Raw genomic sequence first — 21,300 nt, forward strand, 5'->3', positions numbered from 1 at the left:
TATGCTGCATATAAGAGACTCACCTCAGACATAAAAACACACACAAGACTGAAAGTGAAGGGATGGAAAAAAGATTTTTCATGCAGATGGAAACCAAAAGAAAGTTGGGATAGCTAACTCCATCAGACAAAATGGACTTTAAAGCAAAGACTAATAAAAGACAAAATTGAGCATTAAATAATGATAAAGAGGTTGATCTAACCAAGAAGATGTAACATTTGTAAACATTCATGCACCAAACATAGGTACTTAACAGACCCAAAGGGAGAAACTAATAGCAATACAAAAATAGTAGAACTTTAACAACTCAATTACATCAGTAGACTGATCATCCAGTCCAGTCCAGTCCAGTTCAGTTCAGTAGCTCAGTCATGTCCGACTCTTTGTGACCCCATGAATTGCAGCACGCCAGGCCACCCTGTCCATTACCAACTCCCGGAGTTCACTCAGGCTCACATCCATCAAGCCAGTGATGCCATCCAGCCATCTCATCCTCTGTCGTCCCCTTCTCCTCCTGCCCCCAATCCCTCCCAGCATCAGAGTCTTGAGAGTTGGACTGTGAAGAAAGCTGAGCGCCAAAGAATTGATGCTTTTCAACTGTGGTGTTGGAGAAGACTCTTGAGAGTCCCTTGGACTGCAAGGAGATCCAACCAATCCATTCTGAAGGAGATCAGTGCTGGGATTTCTTCGGAAGGAATGATGCTAAAGTTGAAACTCCAGTACTTTGGCCACCTCATGCGAAGATCATCCCGACAGAACATTTATAAGCAAATTTTGGCCTTAAATGACACATTACACCATATGATGGACTTAGTATATGTAGAACTTTCCATTCAAAAGCAGCAGCACATTCTTCTCAAGCACACAGCGAACATTCTCCAGGATATATCACATGCTAGGCCACCAGAAAGCCTTGGTAAATTTAAGGAGACTGAAGACATATCAAGCATCTTTTCTGACCTGTGGTATGGTATGAAGATAGAAATCAATTACATGACGAAAACTGGAAAAATTACAAATATATGGTGATTAAACAACATACTTTTGGACAACCAATGAGTCAACAAATAAATCAAAGGAGAAATAAAAAAGAAATACCCTGAGACAAATGAAAATGGAAACACAACCTACCAAAATCTCTGGAATACGCTAAAAGCAGTTCTAAGAAGTAAGTTCATTGTGATACAGCCCAACCTCAAGATACAATAAATACCTCAAGCAATCTAACTTCACACCTGAAGGAACCAGAACAAGAACAAACAAAACCCAGAGTTAATAGAAGGAAGGAAACTGTAAAGATCAGAGTGGAAATAAATGAAATAGAGACTAAAACAGAGAAACTAAGAGCTGTTTCTGTGAAAAGATAAAATTGACAAACCTTTAGGTAAGCTCACTAAGAAAGAAAGAGAGAAGACCCAAATAAATTCAGATATGAAAAGAGAGAAATTGCAACTGATACCAAAGAAATACAAAGGATCATAAGACTATTGATGATTATATGCCAACAAATTGGACGTTAGGATTGGCCCAATTTAAAAGAAATGGATAAATTCCTAGAAACATACAATCTTCCAAGACAGAATTATAAAGAAACAGAAAACCTGAATAGACTGATTACTAGTACGGACACTGAACAGTAATCAAAAAAAGTCCCAATGAAAAAAAGTCCGGTACCAGACAGCTTCACTGGTGAATTATGCCAAACACTCAAAGAAAATCTGATGATACCAATCCTTCTCAAACTCTCCCAAAAACTGAAATTGGGGAATGTTCTCAAACTTATTTTACAAGGTAAGTATTACCCTGATATCAAAACCAGACAAGAGAACAACAACAAAAAGAAATTACAGGCCAATATACTGAGATGGTTAGATGGCATCACCAACTCAATGAATGTGAATCTGAACAAACTCCAGGAGATAGTAGAGGACAAGGAAGCTTGGCATGCTGTAGTCCATGGGGATGCAAAGAGTCAGATATGACTTAGCAACTGAGTTACAACAACATCCAGCAGCCATGAAATTAAAAGACACTTGCTCCTTGGAAGGAAAGCTATGAAAAACCTAGAGAGTGTATTAAAATGAAGAGACATCACTCTGCCAACAAAGATCCCTACAGTCAAAGCTATGGTTTTCCAGTAGTCATGTACAGATGTGAGAGTTGGACCATAAAGAAGGCTGAGGGCCAAACAATTGATGCTTCTGAACTGTAGTGCTGGAGAAGATTTTTGAGAGTTCCTTGGACAGCAAGGAAATCAAACCAGTCAATCCCAAAGGAAATGAATCCCTGAATATTCATTGGAAGGACTGATGCTAAGGCTGGGGCTCCAACACTTTGGCCACCTGATGCGAAAAGCCAATTCATTGGAAAAGAAGATCCTGATGCTGGGAAAGATTGAAGGCGGGGTGGCAGAGAATGAGATGATTAGATAGCATCTGCTCAATGGACATAAATTTGAGCAAACTCTGAGAGATAGTGGAAGACAGAGGAGCCTGGAGTGCTACAGTCCATGGGGTCACAAAGAGCCAGACGCAACTTAGCAGCTGAACAACAATCCCTGAACACAGATGCAAAAACCCTCAATGAAACATCAGCAAACCAAATTCAACAAGAATAAAAAGATCATGCACCATGATCAAGTGGGATTTATTCTAATATGCCAAGGACAGTTCAAAATCCATGAATCAGTCCATGTGATATACCACATTATCAAATGGAAGAATAGAAATCATATAATCATCTTGATAGGTGCATAAAAAGTATCTGAAAACAATCCAACATTTATCATAAAAACTCTCAACAAAGTGGGCATGGTCAGAACATTTGTTGTTGTTTAGTCCTAAAGTCATGGTCTGACTATTTTGCAACACCATGAACTATAGCCTGCCAAGCTTCTCTCCTCTGTCCATGGGATTTCGCAGGCAAGAATACAGAAATGGGTTACCTTTTCTTTCTCTAGAGATCTTCCTGACCCAGGGATCAAACCCACATCTCCTATGTTGAAGGCGGATTCTTCACCTCTGAGCCACAGGGTACTTCAACACTACAAAGGCCACAAGCCCAGTTACCATCATACTTGACAGCAAAAAAATGAAAACCTTTCCCCTTAATATTAGGAAGAAGGCTCCCACTCTTGCCACTGTTATTCAACAGAGTATTGAAAGTCCTAGCCAGAGCAATCAGGTGGAAAAAAGAAAGAAAAGGCATCCAAATTGGAAAGGAAAAAATAAAACTATCATTATTTGCAGACACCATGATGTTATATACACAGAAAACCCTAGACCATATGATACAATGACTTCAATTTAAGTACAGACCCAAAAGATTTGACAGCAGGAACTCAAACAGATACATGCACACCAACATTCACTGCATCACTCACTACAGCCAAAGGTTAAAGCAAGTGTCCATCAACAGACAAATGGGTAAACAAAACGTGTGACCAGGACGTAACGGAGTATTAGGCACGACGGAAAGGAATGCAGTCCTGACACAGGCTAGAACATGGACGGACGCTGCATTGCTAAGTGAGATAAGCCAGACCCAGAAGGACAAATATTCGACTCCATTTATACGAGGTACTTGAGAAGTCAAACTCAGAGAGACAGAAGTAGAACAGAGGACAGATACTGGGGCTGGGAGCAGGGGAGATGGAAGATGATGCGTTACTATTCAGTGGGTACAGAGTTCCTGTCTGGGTCAATAAAAAGTTCTGGCAATGTTCAGTGGAGATGGTTACATAACACCGTGAATATATTTAATACCACTGAATTCTACACTTAGAAATGGGTTAAATGGTAAATTTTATGTGCACCATCTACATTTCTGTGGTGAATTTTACAACAATTCAAAAAAACTTGAAGGACTACAGATAACAACAACAAAGAACACAGCAACAGTCTTCGCCATGTGACGCGCACTAGCACAGTCGTTCGACATCTGGACACAAACTTGAGTGTGCACCTTCTCAGGGCAGAGAGAGAGCTGTGGGCCATAAGGACAGACCTTTCCTTCCTCACCTAAGTCTGGACTTAAGAAGTATCCAGAGACTTTTCAGTGGGTCATTCATCGCACCTTCTGAGGCTGCCCACAGAATGCTGCATCCTATCCCGTGTCAAACACTGTACCAGGGTCTAGGTCAGAGAACCTACGTTGGTTAGCTGTCTAAGCATCTACTTCCTGAAAGAAGAGCAAAACAGTGCAAACTTCAACTTCAGAACTTCTCAGAAAATCAGTGCGCCTACAAAAGTACTGATCAGCCTTTTCACTTGTATTAATATCATGGCAGTACAACTACAGTGTAATGGCCACATTTACAACTTTCATTAAAAACCCTCCTTGCTTGTGGTCTGACTACAGGCCTTGGCCGATTTCCTTCAAGCCCCAGACTTGTGATGCTATGCTTAATACTCTAATTAATTTTAAAGGCCTCTGGAATAAGTGAAAGACATGGGGCTGTAAAAGGATCCGGGATGAGACTAACTCAATACACCATTATGCTCATCCCAATTCATGCCCCACACAGACACACTGACCCGCACCCTAACAGGATGGGCTCCTCTCAAACCTCTGAGAACGCAGAGCAGACTGGGTGGCAAGAGGCCTTCCCTGATCACCGGCTGGGGGTTGGGGGGAGACTAGAGAGGCAGTGAGGTCTGCTGTGGGCCTGGCAGCTTTCACGCCTTTACAAACAAACTGACAGCACCAAGGAGAAGAAGTTCCTTGACGTAATAAAGACAAGGAATTATTTAAAGCTTTAATTTAAAAAAACAGATACCATTCTACTGCTGTTGTTTCTGACTTTAAAATTCATAAGCAACCTCAGACACTGCCACGTATATACTTCAATGAATACTTTTTAAAATGAGTTTTCTAAAAAATAAAACAAAATAAAATGAGTTTTCTTTAGATCTTTAGATATTAAAAAAAAAAAAAGATTCCATGTTTTCCCCTTGAACTTCATAAGAAAAGTAGAAATATTAGAAAGGCTAGTCACTCCTGAAAATTGGCCTTATCACTTTTCCTGTGATATACACTCAAAATATGTATTTGACATGCTTCTTTCTGAAGGAGTTTTCATAAGAACCCTTGCTATCTTTAGCACTTTAAAATTTGGAGGAAAAAAAAAACGTATCCTTCTTAATCACATTCATCTACTAATTAGCAAAACTACATGACAGTCACGGGCTTGGCCCAGTTCCATTTTTCTCTATATGCCACCAATCCCATTTTTGGCAGGAAAAAGACCTTGCATTTCTAGAGACAGCACAACTAATTACAACTAGTTTATCTCCCATTACCTTATCAAGCAAATAACCAAAATGAAAATGATACTATGCTAGAAAAAGAACAAAAACACATCGTCCTCAATTTTATTTGCCAGTCATCAGGGCCCACAGCACCACACAGCACAGATGGACCAATGTCTGCCTCCGTGAATTTTAAATTGCCTTTTACAACTTTTCTCTGCTTTTGATGAGCCAGGTTCCACAATATGTCAGCTTGTGAAATTCAAGCAACTGTGTATATATATAAGCTCCTTCATTCAGACTCAGCCATAAACTGCACAAAGCCTGTAAAATCTGCTTAAAAGGAAAATGAAGTTATTCCAAACTGCCACGCATACAGAAACAGCATACACATGTGCTCGGGGCTGCCGCGGGAAAGGACGCTAGTCTGTGTTTATGCAACTGCAGAACTCCCAGAGCCCACGGGCCTGCGGCATCATCCTGAGGGACACAGCACACGCTGCCGTGACTCTAAGGAGTGACAGAGGGGACTCTGCTCACATGTCGCAGCACCCACGAGAAACAGAGAGCGCCCTCCTGTTCTCTGCCACAGGACCAGATGCAGTTGAGAAGGACACACACCTGTGCACATCATTTAAAGAACTTCAAGCGACTGTGTGAAGGCCCGTTCCATGATAATGTTATATGAAAAACTGGATCCCTGAGTTTATAGCCAAAGGGCCCAGAACAAGGAGAGTTTTTTCTCCAGCCACGTATATGCATTGTAATATGCAACTTCCTAATACCAAGTTTATAATACTTCAGAAAACAACGGTTATAGCACATCAATGATTCTTCTGGCTTTATTTATTCAAAAACAAAAGAGGCAAAAAAAATACAGAACTAAAATGTCCAATGTCATCTGAAATAATAGGTTCACCAAAAGGTTGGAAGGTAAACGTGAACTGGGGGGATTAATTATAATCATTAGAATGAATTGTTTTTCAAAACATGTATCTCAGGAAAATGCTGACCAATGGGGTAGGTGGTTATTTAACCTCCCGCTTTTAGAGGGAGCCAACAGGTCTCAGAGTCTCCTGGGCAGCAGGAGCCACTCTGAGAAGGCCCTCTTCGGCTGCAGCTGACATGGGCCTTTCTGGAAGGACAGATCCTTCCTCAGGCTCCCTTTTTGGCAAGGTTAACCAACCACCCACAAGAATTTTTACTTCCAAGAGGAAGTCCTGTAGATACATATCAATTCACACCCATCGCTAGTCATCACATCTGCCTGTGTAACGTGACACACAGCTGGTGACTCTGGAGGACAAAGTGGGGACCCGGGGAGAAGATGGTGCATGAGCGCCCCTACACATCACGCTCCAGAGCACGCAGGTCCTCCAGGAGCTCCTGGGCCACGGTCTGCAGGTGGGGATTGCGGCTCTTGGCCATAGCCAGGATGCGCTGCAGGGGCAAGGAGCTCCGGAACTCAGCGGCTGACCTGGAGAAGACTTCTGGCTCCAGCACCACAGACTGGACGAGGCGCAGCACGTGGAGACACACCTCTGCGTCGGGATCTGGGGAAGAGGCAATGCTCCGGTTAGAATAAAACCTTCCAAGGGGACCCCGGGCAGAAGCCACCCTCAGGGCCTCCTGGTCTTTTGGAATGATGGATTGGACAGTTTACTGAACTATGAACTGACCCAAAATGGTGTCACTTCTTGATGTAAAAACTGAGCTCACTAAAGGCACATGAAAACAGTATCTTCTACTTATTAATGTTCCACCTTCAACTATTACTCACAAGTATGTAATTTTAAAATGCTGAACTAAAAATATGAGGGCTTTTCATGTAGTCTGCTGTAATTCTGTTCACTTATACGAGTGCTTTAAAGCACTCACTTTCACTTACTTCACTTTCACTCCAAGTTCAGCCAACCCGAGAGACCACATACTGACGAGGCATCCCTCAGGCCACTGAGCTCTGCGAAGTCATGGCTGCAACACTCAAGCTGCCTTCCGTTTTCCATGGGAGGCTCCCTGGAGTTACAGAGCCGGCAGCCATGGACCACAGCAGGCAAGTGGAAGCAGCCGGACAGGAACAAGAGCCCCAAGCAAGCTGTAACCCTGACACCACGGATCCCCTTCTCCTCACCGTGGCTCTCCAATGGGAACGTTAAACATGCCACGCAGTCATTTCTTCATTAGACTCTGTAATAGGAACCAGACTCAAAATCTGTACCTCTTTCCTAGCACTACACTTTAAAAACCTTTAAGCTGTAAGTGGATTGAAGAGAGTAGACTAAACAAGCGCTCAGTGGGTACTGCCATGGAACGAACACACACACACACACACACAGACACACACAGACACACACACACAGACACACACAGACACACACAGACACACACACACACACACACACCACACACACACCACACACACACCACACACCTCCCTCCCCACCGCCCTGCCCCGAGCCCTTCTGTACTGAACAAAAGCATCGAGACACATTAAGACTGCTGTGGTGGGAGGCAGAAACCTCCCTGGGTCCAGACCGTGAAATCCTTCTGTCTGGGGGGACGGGAAGGAAACTCTCTGGCACAAAAACAACCAAAGACACAGCAGAGCGGCTGCCACGGGAAGAAGGACAGGATCTCTGTGAAGGCGCCCACTCGGATGGAGGCGTAAGAGGGAGCTCCCCCCACTCACCCCACGACCTGCAGTGGCCCAGCAAACACCCAGCAGCCAAGGAGAGCAGTCTACAGCAGGGAGCAAAAGCACGGAAGGGGACCCCTCTGGGACACAGACCAAAGGGAAGGCCCTCAGCTGAGGCTGGAGACTGCTCTGGCCACTCAGTCCACACCGTCAGCACAGGAAGGAGACGTTCTGAAAGCAGCAGTGCAGAGGCAACCACAGCAATGAACCCCAAGCCCAGCCCAGCCCCGACACCACCACCCCAGCAGAACAGGACCTGTAAATTTACCTCATTCTCTCCTGCAGAGGCTGGCATGCAGGCCAGAGTCAGCCCATGTTTCCACACAGGCTGTGAGTTAAGAGTGTCTGTTACCTTTTTAAAGGGTTATTTTAAAAGAAAACAAACAGAAGAATAATATACAACAGAAACCACACGTGATTCTCAAAGTTCAAAATAGTTACCAGCTAGCTCACTACAGGAAAAGCCTACTGACCTCCACTCTACTGCCCTACACACAAGGCCCACCATTCATTCAGAAATTACAGTGACAAAGCAAGGGGAATAAAACTCCACTGAAGTAATAATCAACAGAACCAGACTCAGAGATAACCTAGATGTAGAAACAACTAGAAAAGGAATTTGAAATAAATATGATCAATAGACGGGAAAACACTGTTTTAGGACTCTTGCAACATACTTGAAGCAGTACATTATTATGTAAAGATTTTTAATGTTTTAATTTAAAATCAACTCTGATTAACTAATACAGTTAATAATAATTCAGTTCAATTTAGTTCAGTCACTCAGTCATGTTTGACTCTTTGGAACGCCATGGACTGCAGCATGCCAGACTTCCCTGTCTATCACCAACTCCTGGAACTTGCTCAAACTCATGTCCATTGAGTCGGTGATGCCATCCAACCATCTCATCCTCTGTTGTCCCCTTCTCCTCCTGCCCTCAGTCTTTCCTTTCCCAGCATCAGGGTCTTTTCCAATGAGTCAGTTCTTCCCATCAGGTGGCCAAAGTACTGGAGCTTCAGTTTCAGCATCGGTCCTTCCAATAAATATTCAAGACTGATTTCCTTTAGGATTGACTGGTTTGATCTCCTTGCAGTCCAAGGAACTCTCAAGAGTCTTCTCCAACACCACAGTTCAAAAGCAGCAATTCTTTGGCGTTCAGCCTGTTTCAACTCTCATATTCATACATGACTACTGGAAAAACCATAGCTTTGACTATACAGACTTTTGTCAGCAAAGTAATGCCTCTGCTAGGTTGGTCATAGCTTTTCGTCCAAGGAATAAGCATCTTTTAATTTCACGGCTGCAGTCACCATCTGCAGTGGTTTTGGAGCCCAAGAAAAGAAAGTCTGTTTCCCCATCTATTTGCCATGAAGTGATAGGACCAATGCCATGATCTTCGTTTTTTGAATGTTGAGTTTTAAGTCAGCTTTTTCACTCTCCTCGTTCACTTTCATCAAGAGGATCTTTAGTTCCTCTTTGTTTTCTGCCATAAGGGTAGTATCATCTGCATTATCTGAAGTTATTGATATTCCTCCCAGCAATCTTGATTCCAGTTTGTGCTTCATTGAGCCTGGCATTTCGTATGATGTAATCTCAATTAAAGATCGTATTATAAACCCTAGGGCAAATACTAAAAAAAAAAAAACCCAAAACTTTAAAATGTAAATGATAAGAGAACAGTGCAGATAGAATAGTAAATACTCAATCCAACAGCAGACAAAAAAGAGGGAAAAGAAACAACTAGAAGTATTTATGTATTTCTGTATAAATTAGCTAAAAACTGTATAAACACCTTGATTAAAAGATAGAGAATACACAGGATGAATTGAGATTGAGATTGACATATTTTGTTGTTGTTCAGTCGCTCAATCATGTCTGGCTCTGTATAAAACAGATAACTAATGAGCATCTATAGCACAGGGAACTCTACTCAGTGCTCTGTGGCGACCTAAATGGAAAGGAAATCTAAAAAAGGTGGATATATGCAGATGAATAAATGATTTACTATGCTGCACAGCAGAAACTAAACAACAGTGTAAAGCAACTGTACTCCAATAAAAAAGTTTTAAAAGATACAGAATGCATAAAACATCAAGACTCAATTATACATTATCTACAAGGCACCTAAAATAAAGACACAGGTTAAAAATGAAAGCATATAAAAAACATGCCAAGCAAACACTAATTAAAAGAAGCCTGCAAAGCCTGTATTATCAGACAATGTAGACTTCAGAACAAAAAATATTACCACGTGCTTAGGAGGGTCATTGTATAATTATAAAGAGGTCAGTGGATCACAAAGACATAGCCGACTTAATTAGGTATGTATCTAACAACAGAGTTTCAAAAGAAACAAAGCAATATATGATGGATGCTGTTGCTGTTATTCAGGTGCTAAGTTGTATCTGACTCTTTGCCACCCCATGAACCACTGCACGCCAGGCCTCTCTGTCCTTCACCATCTCCCTGAGTTTGCTCAAACTCATGTCCATTGAGTTAGTGATGCCATCCAACCATCTCATCATCCTCTGTCGTCCCCTTCTCCTCCTGCCCTCAGTCTTTCCCAGCATCAGGATCTTTTCTAATAAGTCAGCTCTTCACATCAGGTGGCCAAAGTATTGGAGCTTCAGCATCAGTCCTTCCAATGAAGGTTCAGGACTGATTTCCTTTAGGATTGACTGGTTTGATCTCCTTGCAGTCCAAGGGACTCTTAAGAGTCTTCTCCAGCACCATAGTTTGAAAGCATCAATTCTTTGGTGCTCAGCCTTCTTTATGGTCCAACTCTCACATCCATACATGACTGCCGGAAAAACCATAGCTTTGACTATATGGACCTTTGCTGGCCAAGTGATATCTCTGCTTTTGAATACACTGCCTAGGTTTGTCATAGCTTTTCTTCCAAACAGCAAGCGCCTTTTAATGTCATGGCTGCAATCACCATCTGCAGTGCTTTTGGAGCCCAAGAAAATAAAAGTCTCTCACTGTTTCCATTGTTTCCCCATCTATTTGCCATGAAGTGATGGGACAAGATGCCATGATCTTTGCTTTTTGAATGCTGAGTTTTAAGCCAGTTTTTTTCACTTTCTTTCACCTTTATCAAGAGGCTCTTTAGTTCCTCTTCCCTTTCTGCCATTAAAGTGGCATATTACATATGATAGATGACTAATTATAAATTAATTCACAATTAGAGTTGGAAATTTAATACTTTTATTTCCATTACTGATTTTTTAAAAGGAAGAAAGAAACTCAGTGAAGATACAGAATCCCTGAACAATGGTATCAACCAATTTGACCAAATACACATTCAAAAGAATTCAAAGTACGTTCTGTGATCACAAAGAACTAAGTTAGAAATACAGAAATACATAATAAATAACAGAAAATATGTGAAAGAAAAATCTCCAAATATTATTCAGAATTTTTTCTAAATAATCTGTGGATCAAGAAGAAGTCATAAGGAAAACTAGGAATTACTGTGATTGAAATGAAAATAAAATACTTCATCGTAATTTGTAGACAGAGTTAAATCACCGCTTATCAGGGGAAATTATAGCACTGAATGCTTGTGTTGGACGAGAACAAAGGTCTCAAATCAATTTCCTTACCTTTCACCTTTAAATAAAAAGGCCGGGGGGACTTCCCTGGTGGTCCTGTGGCTAAGAATCTGCCTGCCAGTGCAGGGGACACAGCCAGGTTCAGCCCCTGCTCTGGGAAGAACCCATCTGCCACGGGGCAACTAAGCCTGTGCACTGCAACTACTGAGCCCACAGGCTGCCAACTAACAAAGCCCAAGCTCTAGAGCCCGTGCTGCCCGATGAGAGAAGCCACACAGTGAAGCCCATGAATCGCAAGAAAGAGCACTCCCTGCTCACTGCAACTAGAGAAAGCCCACATGCACCAGCAAAGACCCAGCGCAGCCAAAAATAAATATATTTTTAAATATGAAAGTAAAAAATCAAACCAAAACAAGCCAAGGGAAAGTAAAAATAAAGAACAGAAATCAAGACAAATGAGGACAAACAAAAAACTAGGGAAAAAAAAATTAACCCCAAAGCTGACCCTGCTAAAAAGAAATCTACAAAACTGAAAAAATTCTAGCCAGGCCAAACAAGGAAAGGAGGGGAGAAGAAAAGACAGACACAGATTACAAGCGTTGGGAATGAAAGAGACTTCACTATAGATACAGATATTAAAGAAATAATAAGGGAATATGGGCTCCCCTGGTGGCTCAGACAGTAAAGAATCTGCCCGCAATGCAGGAGACCCAGGTTCGACCCCTGGGTTGAGACGATTCCCCTGGAGAAAAGAATGGCTATCCTCTCCAGTATTCCTGCTTAGAGAACTCCATGAGAGGAGCCTGGTGGGCTACCGTTCATGGGCTTGCAAAGAGTCGGACACAACTGAAGTGACTTAGCAGCAGCAGCAACAAAAGGTCTGACCACAGAATCTTGTTAAATCATAAGAATAGTTGAAATACAACTGGATTTTTAATCGCTCTCCATGACACTCTAATCTACTGAATGAAACAAAACCAACAGAAGGAAACCGGTGCGTCCATCAGTGTGGTTGCACGCAGCAGGAGAGGGCGGGGCCAGCAGCTGTCGGAGGGAACTGCCAGCTCTCCCTCCAGGACAGGCCTGGCCACACGGCCAGCCCAGGGCATCTCCAGAGCATGCAGAGCAGGAGAGGAGCCGTTCTGCCGAGCTCCAGAGCTCTCACACCAGAGCCTGCTCTCCACCAAGCGGTCACCTGTGAGGGCCACCACGCCAGCAGACATGCCACCACTGCTCAGAAGTGTCCAGAACGCCTCCTGCAGCTGCCTTCAGAGCCAGTCTGGGAGCCATTCCCAAACACCAGGGTCACTGCCTGAGACACTTCAGGTTCCTAACACCTGGCATGTACCGAGTCGGGCTGCTGACCACCCAGCCGCAGGCTCCCCTGCAAGCCCCTCAGCCAGGTCCTCTCCTCTCCCGGATGGCAGGTTCTCTGACTGCTGCTCAGCTTACTCATAGTGTCTGGCTACACGGTCTTCACAGAAGCTAGAGGACACCGCGCTCTCTGGGTTCTCGTCGCCTTCATCCTGCCTCATCATCGTCCCCCTCTCTCCCTGCTTCCTCCTCCTCCTTTTCCTCTTGCACTGAAAATGCTGGTGCGGCCCAGGCCCAGCCTCAGACCCTCTCACTCCCTGGATGGTGTCCACTGCTGCAGCCGCACAGGTGTCCTCCACCATGACGGCTCACAGGGTGGCCTCCAGCCCCGGCCTCTGCATGGCTCAGCTCAGAAATCCAGCTGTGCCCTTCAATCTCCCTTTGAACATGGAACAGGCCTCCCAAATTTAACATGAGAAGAATTACTGTTTCTCCCAAGTCCCCCCCCAACAGCACCACCAGGGACAATTTATTGTTCGGTCACTCAGTCATGCCTGACTCTTTGCGACCCCATGGACTGTTGTGTCCAACTCTGCAACCCCATGGATTGTCGCTCGCCAGGCTCCTCTGTCCATGGGATTTCCCAGGCAAGAATACTGGAATGGGTTGCCATTTCCTTCTCCAGGGAATCTTCCTGACCCAGGGATCAAACCTACATTTCCTGCATTGCAGGTGGATTCTTTACCACTGAGCCACCAGGGAAGCCCAGGGACCAACTACTCAGCCCCAAACCTAAGCATCAAGCTGGCTTCCCCTCCCTCATTTTCCCTTCCCTTCAAAATCGATCTTGAATCCAGTCACATCAATCACTGTTACCACCCCTGCTGTCCCCAGACTACCACAACCTTCTCACCCACAGCCCGCGCCTGCCCCGATGCCCTTGCAGCAGCCAGATGGAGCCTGGAGACAGCCCCTCAGCCCAGGGCCACCCCTGCTCTGCCTGCAGAGGCCGCTCCAGCCCAGCCGGTCCCTGACCTCCTCTCCTGACACTCCCCCACGCCTCTCTACCACACTAGCTGCTTCGCCCCCACATCCTCACAGCCCAGGGCCACTGCACAGCCTTCCCGCACCACCCCTCATCACAGAGCTCTGACAGCTCTTCCTCCACCTCACTCAGGTCTCCACTGCCCAAAAAGCAGTCCCACTTGGCCCCGGGAGCCCTCTTACTACCCTGTCTTCACTGTACTAGAAGATTCCCACCACTCTGCTGGTTGCCAGCTCTCCCGAACCGAATGTAAGCTCCACGAGGGAAGAGCTTGGCCTGGTCACTTCTGAACCTCCAGTTCCCAGGCAGGACCGGCGCTCAGGGACACCTGTAAGACAGGTGCTGCTCGAGCGCTCCTGCCCATGGTGCCGGCCACCCTGGGGGCAGAGGAAGGCCCTCCCAACCCCGCAGTGAAGTCTGCAGAGGAGATGCCAAGCGCAGCAGTGTCCTTTATGGGAGACAAAATAAATAACAGCCTCTAGTCTCTACTCTCTTACCTAGTTAGGGATTTTTTTTTTTCAGTAAAGTAGTTGCAGGCCATTAACAAGTAACAGATGAGAAAGTACAAATACAAGTCTGTTGGTAATATTCATCATGATACCCTAAGGAAGGAATGATCAGTCTTGGGGGTGGGACATCTGGAAAGGTTCCCTAGAGAATGCTTTCAAGTTGGATTTTGAAGATCTGAGAACATAAAGCATCTAATCATTTATCCTATTTCTCCTTTTTTCTTTCCAAAATCCAAAAGGATGTTATAATGTCAACCTTTACCAATTACAGGATGTGAGGATCTTGGCTCCTTCCATCAGCTCCTGTTTCTGGATTGCCCCCCAGCACAGACTCCACACTGCCCTCTTTCCAAATCACTTCTCAGCTTTCTCCATATCCTTAACACAATACTTCAGACAACAGATCACACACAGAGGGGAGTGGGAAAAGGTCACCTGGCCCAGCTAGGAACCTGCTCCTTTTCTAAAACACACTTGCACAGCAGATGGGTCAGCTCTGACACACACGCAGAGCCTGACTCACACCCAAATTAGTCCCACTTCAACACTCGTCGTAACACATTAAAATATGCAGATGTCAGTAACCATAACAGAAGTATGGCCAGAAAACACAGAATTCTCAGAATGGTGTATCATCTCTTAAACGGAGGTAACACACAATTTTCACACCTCAAAGCAAATGAAGGTTTAAACAATAACAACAGCATGGCCCAGGAGAGAACGCACAGGCTCAGGCGGGGAGTATGAAGTCAGAGGGCCAGGATGTGACCAGCACACAAGGTACCTTCCTAACTGCCCAGCCTTGGCCAGGAAGGACTTCTCACTCTCTCTGAGTCTCGGCCCCAGGACACAGGCCCATCTCAGAGGGTTTGAGAGGCATGTGAGATAATACATATAATAAACCCATGCTGGGTGGAGCAGGAGCCCCATAAACGTGGCTGCTAGACTCTGACTGGCTGCCGTGCTGCCTCCAGCTGTGACGATTATCACACAACTATGGCCTGTCAGGATTCAGGCATCTTACCTAAAAGAGCTTCCCAGGGTTACCTTTCGGGATATTTTTCTGGGAAGTTTAGCTTATGGATAGTCCATCTGAAGCAAGAAGGTTTGTGCCAGTAGCGGTTTCCGTTTCCGGAGATGATGCCGCGTAGGGGGAAGCAGCGGCAGGGATGAGAAGACGAGGCTGGGGGCTGGACGCACAGATGGCCAGCTCCCAAGTGCTTCCTGAGGAGGAGCGCAGCCACACCACACGCCCAGGGGAAACAGAAAGCTACCAAATTCACTCCTGCTGTCATTTTCTTTGTTGAAATTGTGCCCTCACACAAAGAAGGAAAAATGCTGAAAGAAAAAAAAAAAGCAAAGGGCAGCAGTGACCCGTAGGATAACACCAAACTGGTTGTTAGAGTCCTGGAAGGAGAGGGGTTGGAAGACATGAATGCACCGTGAAGATACAACGGCCCCAAATACCGAAATGTGAGGTAAACCACAAACCTAGAGAGCTGCAACAAGGCTTGGCTTGTCTGACACACCAAGGTGTTTGAACACCAGTGATAAAGAGAGACTCACAGAAGGGAAAAGAGGAAAAACCACGTGAGGTGGAGGAAAGGTAAGGAGGACAGCAGACTCCTGGTGAGAACACAGGAGGGCCAGAGGGCAGGGGCACTGTCTTCAAAGTAATGAAACTTGGAAGCCCACACCCAACAAAGTATCCTCTGAAAATCATGGCAAATAAACACTTTGTAAGACAAACAGAAATGGAGAGAATTCTATCCCAGGCAAGCCTGCGCCCCAAGAAATGGTAAAAGTCCTTTAGGCAGGAGAATGCTACAGGTGGAAACTGAGATCCACACAAAGGCATGGGAGCGCCAGGAGTGGGCAATCACACACGCTTTTCTTCCTGTCTTTTCAATCTCTTTAAAAAGGAGCTGATTAAATCAAAATAATAAAAATGTATTTCTAGGTTTTCAACACACATATAACAATTTTAAGAGAACAGAAGAGGGAAAAGAAGTATATTGTTGACAGTTCACGTGAGTGGCTGGAAGGTGGACTGTGATAAGCTAAGTGCGTGTATCTTATGCACCAGAGTAACCACTACAAGAAATACTTTTTAGAAAGAGAAGTAGCTAATGAACCAGTAATGGAGATAAAATGGAATCAAACAGAACTACTAAATTCATCCAAAAAAAAGAAGGGTGAAAAAGAACAAAGAACAGATGTGAAAAGTAGAAAACAAATAGCAAAATGACACTTAAGACTCAAAGAAATCAATAATCAAATCAAACAAATTATCTAAACATTACAATTAAAAAGCAGAGATTTTTTTAATTAATTAAAAAAATTCAAGGCCCAACTATATGCTGTTTACAAAAAATCCATATTAAATATAAAGAAAAAGGCAGGTGAAAGAATGGAAATACATTTTTTTAACATTTTATATACATACAAGTGTATTTTATACATGTGTGTTTTGCATATGTATTTAAATATACTAATACTAATCCCTGATGGCTCAGACAGTAAAGAACCCACCTGCAATGCAGGAGACCCAGGTTTGATCTGAGTTGGGAAGAGTCCCTGGAGAAGGGCATGGCAATCCACTCCAGTATTCTTGCTTGGAGAATTCCATAGACAGACCATGGGGTCGCAAAGAGTTGGATACGACTGAACGACTCTCAGTCAGTCAATACTAATCAAAAGAAAGACGCAGGGGCTATACTAGCCTCAAGTAAAGTAGCATTCAGAGGAAGGACTATTACCAGGGATAAGGAAGGACATTTTGAAATGATTAAAAGAAAACTCTATTAACAGGACATAACCAACATAAATGTTTACATACTGAATAAGAGAGCTTCAAAACACATGGAGTGAAAACTGACAGAACGGAAAGAAAGTAAATCCACAGTCATGGTCAAAGATTTCAACATTCTTCTCTTGATTTCTGATAGAAAAGTTAAAAATCAGTAAGGATATAGAAGACTAAACAACATATCAGCCAACCTGAAAGCTGCTGCTGTTGTTACTAACGCTTATAGAACACACCACCCCCAAACAATACTAGATGCAATCTTTATCAAGTGTGGTGGAACATTCACAAGATAGACCACATCTGGCACTAAAAGGCAAGTCTCCATAAATAAAAAAGGACTGGAACCAGACATGTACATTCTCTTACCACAGTAGAATTAAATTGCAAATCTATACCAGAAACACATCTAAAAACCTCCAAATATTTGGAAATGTCAACTTAGCTTCAAACACGCACCATACAGCAAACATACTGAACAGTCAGTCGTGTGGCGTCACAACCCCCAGAGCCAGACACACCTGACCTGCTATACCTCATCCTGCGCTCTACCAGTCAGGCCTAACAGACTTCTGTGTATATTCAAAACTACAGGTACCTTAGCATTCTCTTCAATGCAGGTTACCCAGGGTCCTCAAGAGACCACCAGACATCACTGCAGACTCCAGAAGGCCCATGAGGTCCTGCAGGCCACACCCCTTCCCTTCACTGCCTCTCCCTTCCATGGGCTCCCCCGCTCCCACCTCACCCTGCCCCACAGCTCCCGGGGTGCACCCTCCACCTCCACCCCAGTCCTCCCACACAGCTTCATCCCACAGCTCTCCAGGCCTGCCTTCCCAAGGAGTCCAGGACATCTGGATGCTGGTCTAATGGCCCTACTCAGAGTCTGGAAAGACCCCTGGCACAGCTCTCCTGCCCCCTCTAGGGCAACTCTCCTGGCTACTGCCCAGCAGAGAAAGCACAGGTCAGGGCTCAGCGCTCCCCACCTCACCTCCTGGGCCAGCCGCCCGCCTGGTAATCAGCAGGTGCTCAACAGTGTCTAGAGACTGGATGAGTGAATCTGCAGGTGAGAGATTATGGGGGTGAACGTGCTCTCCAAGCAGGCGCCTGCCACACGCAGCATGGAGAAGCAAAGCAGGTTCTGACCGGGGTTCCCCCACTTGCGAGCAGTGACTCCAGAGAAAAAACAGTTTCTGGTGACACATTTGTGCCCAAGGTGACAGATGTGGCAGACACAACCCACTCTACACATGGCTGTGAGAGTCAGTCCCATGTGCGGTGGGCTCATGGCTCTGTAAACCGGCCATGTGGTGCATAGCCCAGAGGACACGGGTTCCCCAAGGACTGGTCCATAACGCTCTGCTCTCAAGTGAGGGAAATGAGGGAAACCCACACACTGAGGATAGACAGCCTAGGAACCTCAGTCAAAACATGAACAGAGAGCCAGGGACCTTGCAGTGACCTCCAGAGGCCAGACCCACGTCCCTCCTGCGCTGGACAAGAGCTGACGGAGCTCTCGTCAGGCTTCAGGTGACGGCCGAGCACCACATGGGGCACAGACTGTGTGCCTGTAATGGCAGGCACCCTACAGACTGGCGGGGGAAAAGAGGGGCTGGCCAGGTTCCAGCAAAGAGGCAGGGTAAGGAGGGTCCTCACACAGGACACAGGACACAGGACCCACACGGGAGCCGAGCCCCACTGAGGGACGGGTGACCCCAGGCTTCCTGGCTCGCCTGCCTCTACGCTTCACACATCCTGCCCCTGCTCTCATGCCCACGGTTTCAGAGCAGCTCTGAGGTGGGCAGCTGGGCTTGCAAGGGACTCAGCAATTAGGAAGAAGGTGCTCTGAATGCAGACAAAGGCATCCCATGATGGCTGCCCTGAGGTCAAGTACTCCCCAAGCCCCTGCTCTGTAAGCTCCTTGGGCCCAGCTGGTCTCTGAGCAGACTGCCTCTAGCCAGCCTGCCCTGGAAAACATCACAGTCACCTCACTGTGCCCCTTTAGCTGACGAATCTATGTAGCACTTTAATTCGATAAAAACCAGTCCACCATCCTCTTATCTAGAGAAGGAAATGGCAACCCACACCGGTGTTCCTGCCTGGAGAATTCCATGAACAGAAGAGCTTAGTGGGCTACAGTCCATGGGGTCACAAAGAGTCGGACACGACTGAGCGACTAACATATCCTCTTATCAGTCAGTTGGCTGCCCCATACCTCCTGACTCTTCTCAAGACACCAGCAAATCGACAAGTTGGGTGTTTATCTTGGAAGCAACAGTCCTTATCATCTTTTTTAAAATTAAAGAAACCTTCTTCTGAACTGTGATAGAAACTGTGAATTAATCCTCTCCAACACGCCCCCACACACACAACCCCACACACACACAACCCCACACACACTCACACACCCCCAACAACACCCCACCATATACACACACACCCACACATCCCACACACACACCCTTGAAGACCCCAGAGTTGCGAGACTCTCCTCTGCCTCCAGGAGGAAGCTGGCAATCTGCTGGACGGATCCTGGTTTCCCTGCTAGGAGACAGAGACCCCCTTGGGAAGGCCAGGAACAGGCCACACCAGAGCTGCCCAGACTCCCTTCTCTCAGGGAGCGGCTAAGGGGCTAGCCTCTTCCACAAGCCTCTTATCCTCATCCATCAGAAGGCAAACAGAATGAAAACCACAATCACAGAAAACTAACCAAACTGATCACTTGTTGCACAGCCTTGTCTAACTCAATGAAACTATGAGCCATGCTGTGCAGGGCCACCCAAGATAGATTCGTGGTGGAAAGTTCTGAAAAATGTGGTCCACTGGAGAAAGGAATGGCAAATCACTTCAGCATTCTTGCCTTCAGAACCCCATGAACAGTATGAAAAGGCAAAAAGATATGACACTGAAAGATGAACTCCCCAGGTTGGTAGGTGCCCAATATACTACTGGAGAAGAGCGGAGAAATAACTCCAGGAAGAATGAAGCAGCTGAGCCAAAGTGGAAACAACACCCAGCTGGGGATGAGTCTGGTGGTGAAAGTAAAGTCCAATGCTGTAAAGAACAATACTGCATAGGAACCTGGAATGTTAGGTCCATGAATCAAGGTAAATTGGACATGGTCAAGCAAGAGATGGCAAGAGTGAACATCAACATTTTAGTGATCAGTGAACTAAAATGAATGGGAGAATTTAATTCAGATGACCATTATATCTACTACTGTGGGCAAGAATCCCTTAGAAGAAATGGAGTAGCTCTCACAGTCAACCAAAGAGTCCAAAATGCAGTACTTGGGTACAATCTCAAAAATGACAGAACGATCTCTGTTCATTTCCAAGGCAAACCATTCAATGTCACGGTAATCCAAGTCTATGCCCCAACCACTTATGCTGAAGAAGCTGAAGTTGAATGGTTCTATGAAGATCTACAAGACCTTCTAGAACTAACACCCCCCAAAAGACGTCTTTTCATTATAGGAGACTGGAATGCAAAGTAGGAAGTCATGAGATACCCGGAATAACAGGCAAGTTTGGCCTTGGAGTACAAAACGAAGCAGGGCAAAGGCAAACCAAGTTTTGCCAAGAGAACACACTGGTCATAGCAAACACCTTCTTCCAACAACACAAGAGATGACTACACATGGACATCATCAGATGGTCAATACCAAAATCAGACTGATTATATTCTTGGCAGCCAAAGATGGAGACACACCAAAAACAAGACTGGAAGCTGACTATGGCTCAGAACATGAACTCCTTATGCAAAATTCAGACTTAAGTTGAAGAAAGTAGGGAAAACCACTAGGCCATTCGGGGGTGGGGGTGGGTGGTGGTGGTGGGGTGTGTGTGTGTGTGTGTGTGTATTAGTCGCTCAGTTGTGTCCACCTCTTTGTGACCCCAGGGACTGAAACCTGCCAGGCTCCTCTGTCCATGAAATTCTCCAGGCAAAAATACTAGAGTGGGTTGCCATTTTCTTTTCCAGGGAATCTTCCCGACTCAGGGATCGAACCTGGGCTTCCCACATTGCAGACAAACTCTACAGTCTGAGCCACTAGGGAAGCCCATTCAGGTATGACCTAAATCAAATACCTTACAATTACACAGTGGAAGTGACAAACAGAGTCAAGG

At 45.2% G+C, this 21,300-nt stretch overlaps 1 protein-coding gene across 1 annotated transcript in view; it reads right to left on the bottom strand.

Moving 5' to 3' along the window:
* HSF2BP (heat shock transcription factor 2 binding protein) overlaps positions 6,078-21,300 on the bottom strand; it is an 85,174-nt gene continuing 69,951 nt past the window's right edge. The window contains exon 9 of the mRNA XM_005675652.2: positions 6,078-6,802. Coding sequence (XP_005675709.1) covers positions 6,594-6,802 — 209 coding nt within the window. The 3' untranslated portion in view covers positions 6,078-6,593. The remainder of the gene's footprint in view (positions 6,803-21,300) is intronic.

This window comes from Capra hircus, chromosome 1, assembly GCF_001704415.2.
Source record: "Capra hircus breed San Clemente chromosome 1, ASM170441v1, whole genome shotgun sequence".
In the NCBI taxonomy this organism is placed as follows: Eukaryota; Metazoa; Chordata; class Mammalia; order Artiodactyla; family Bovidae; genus Capra; species Capra hircus.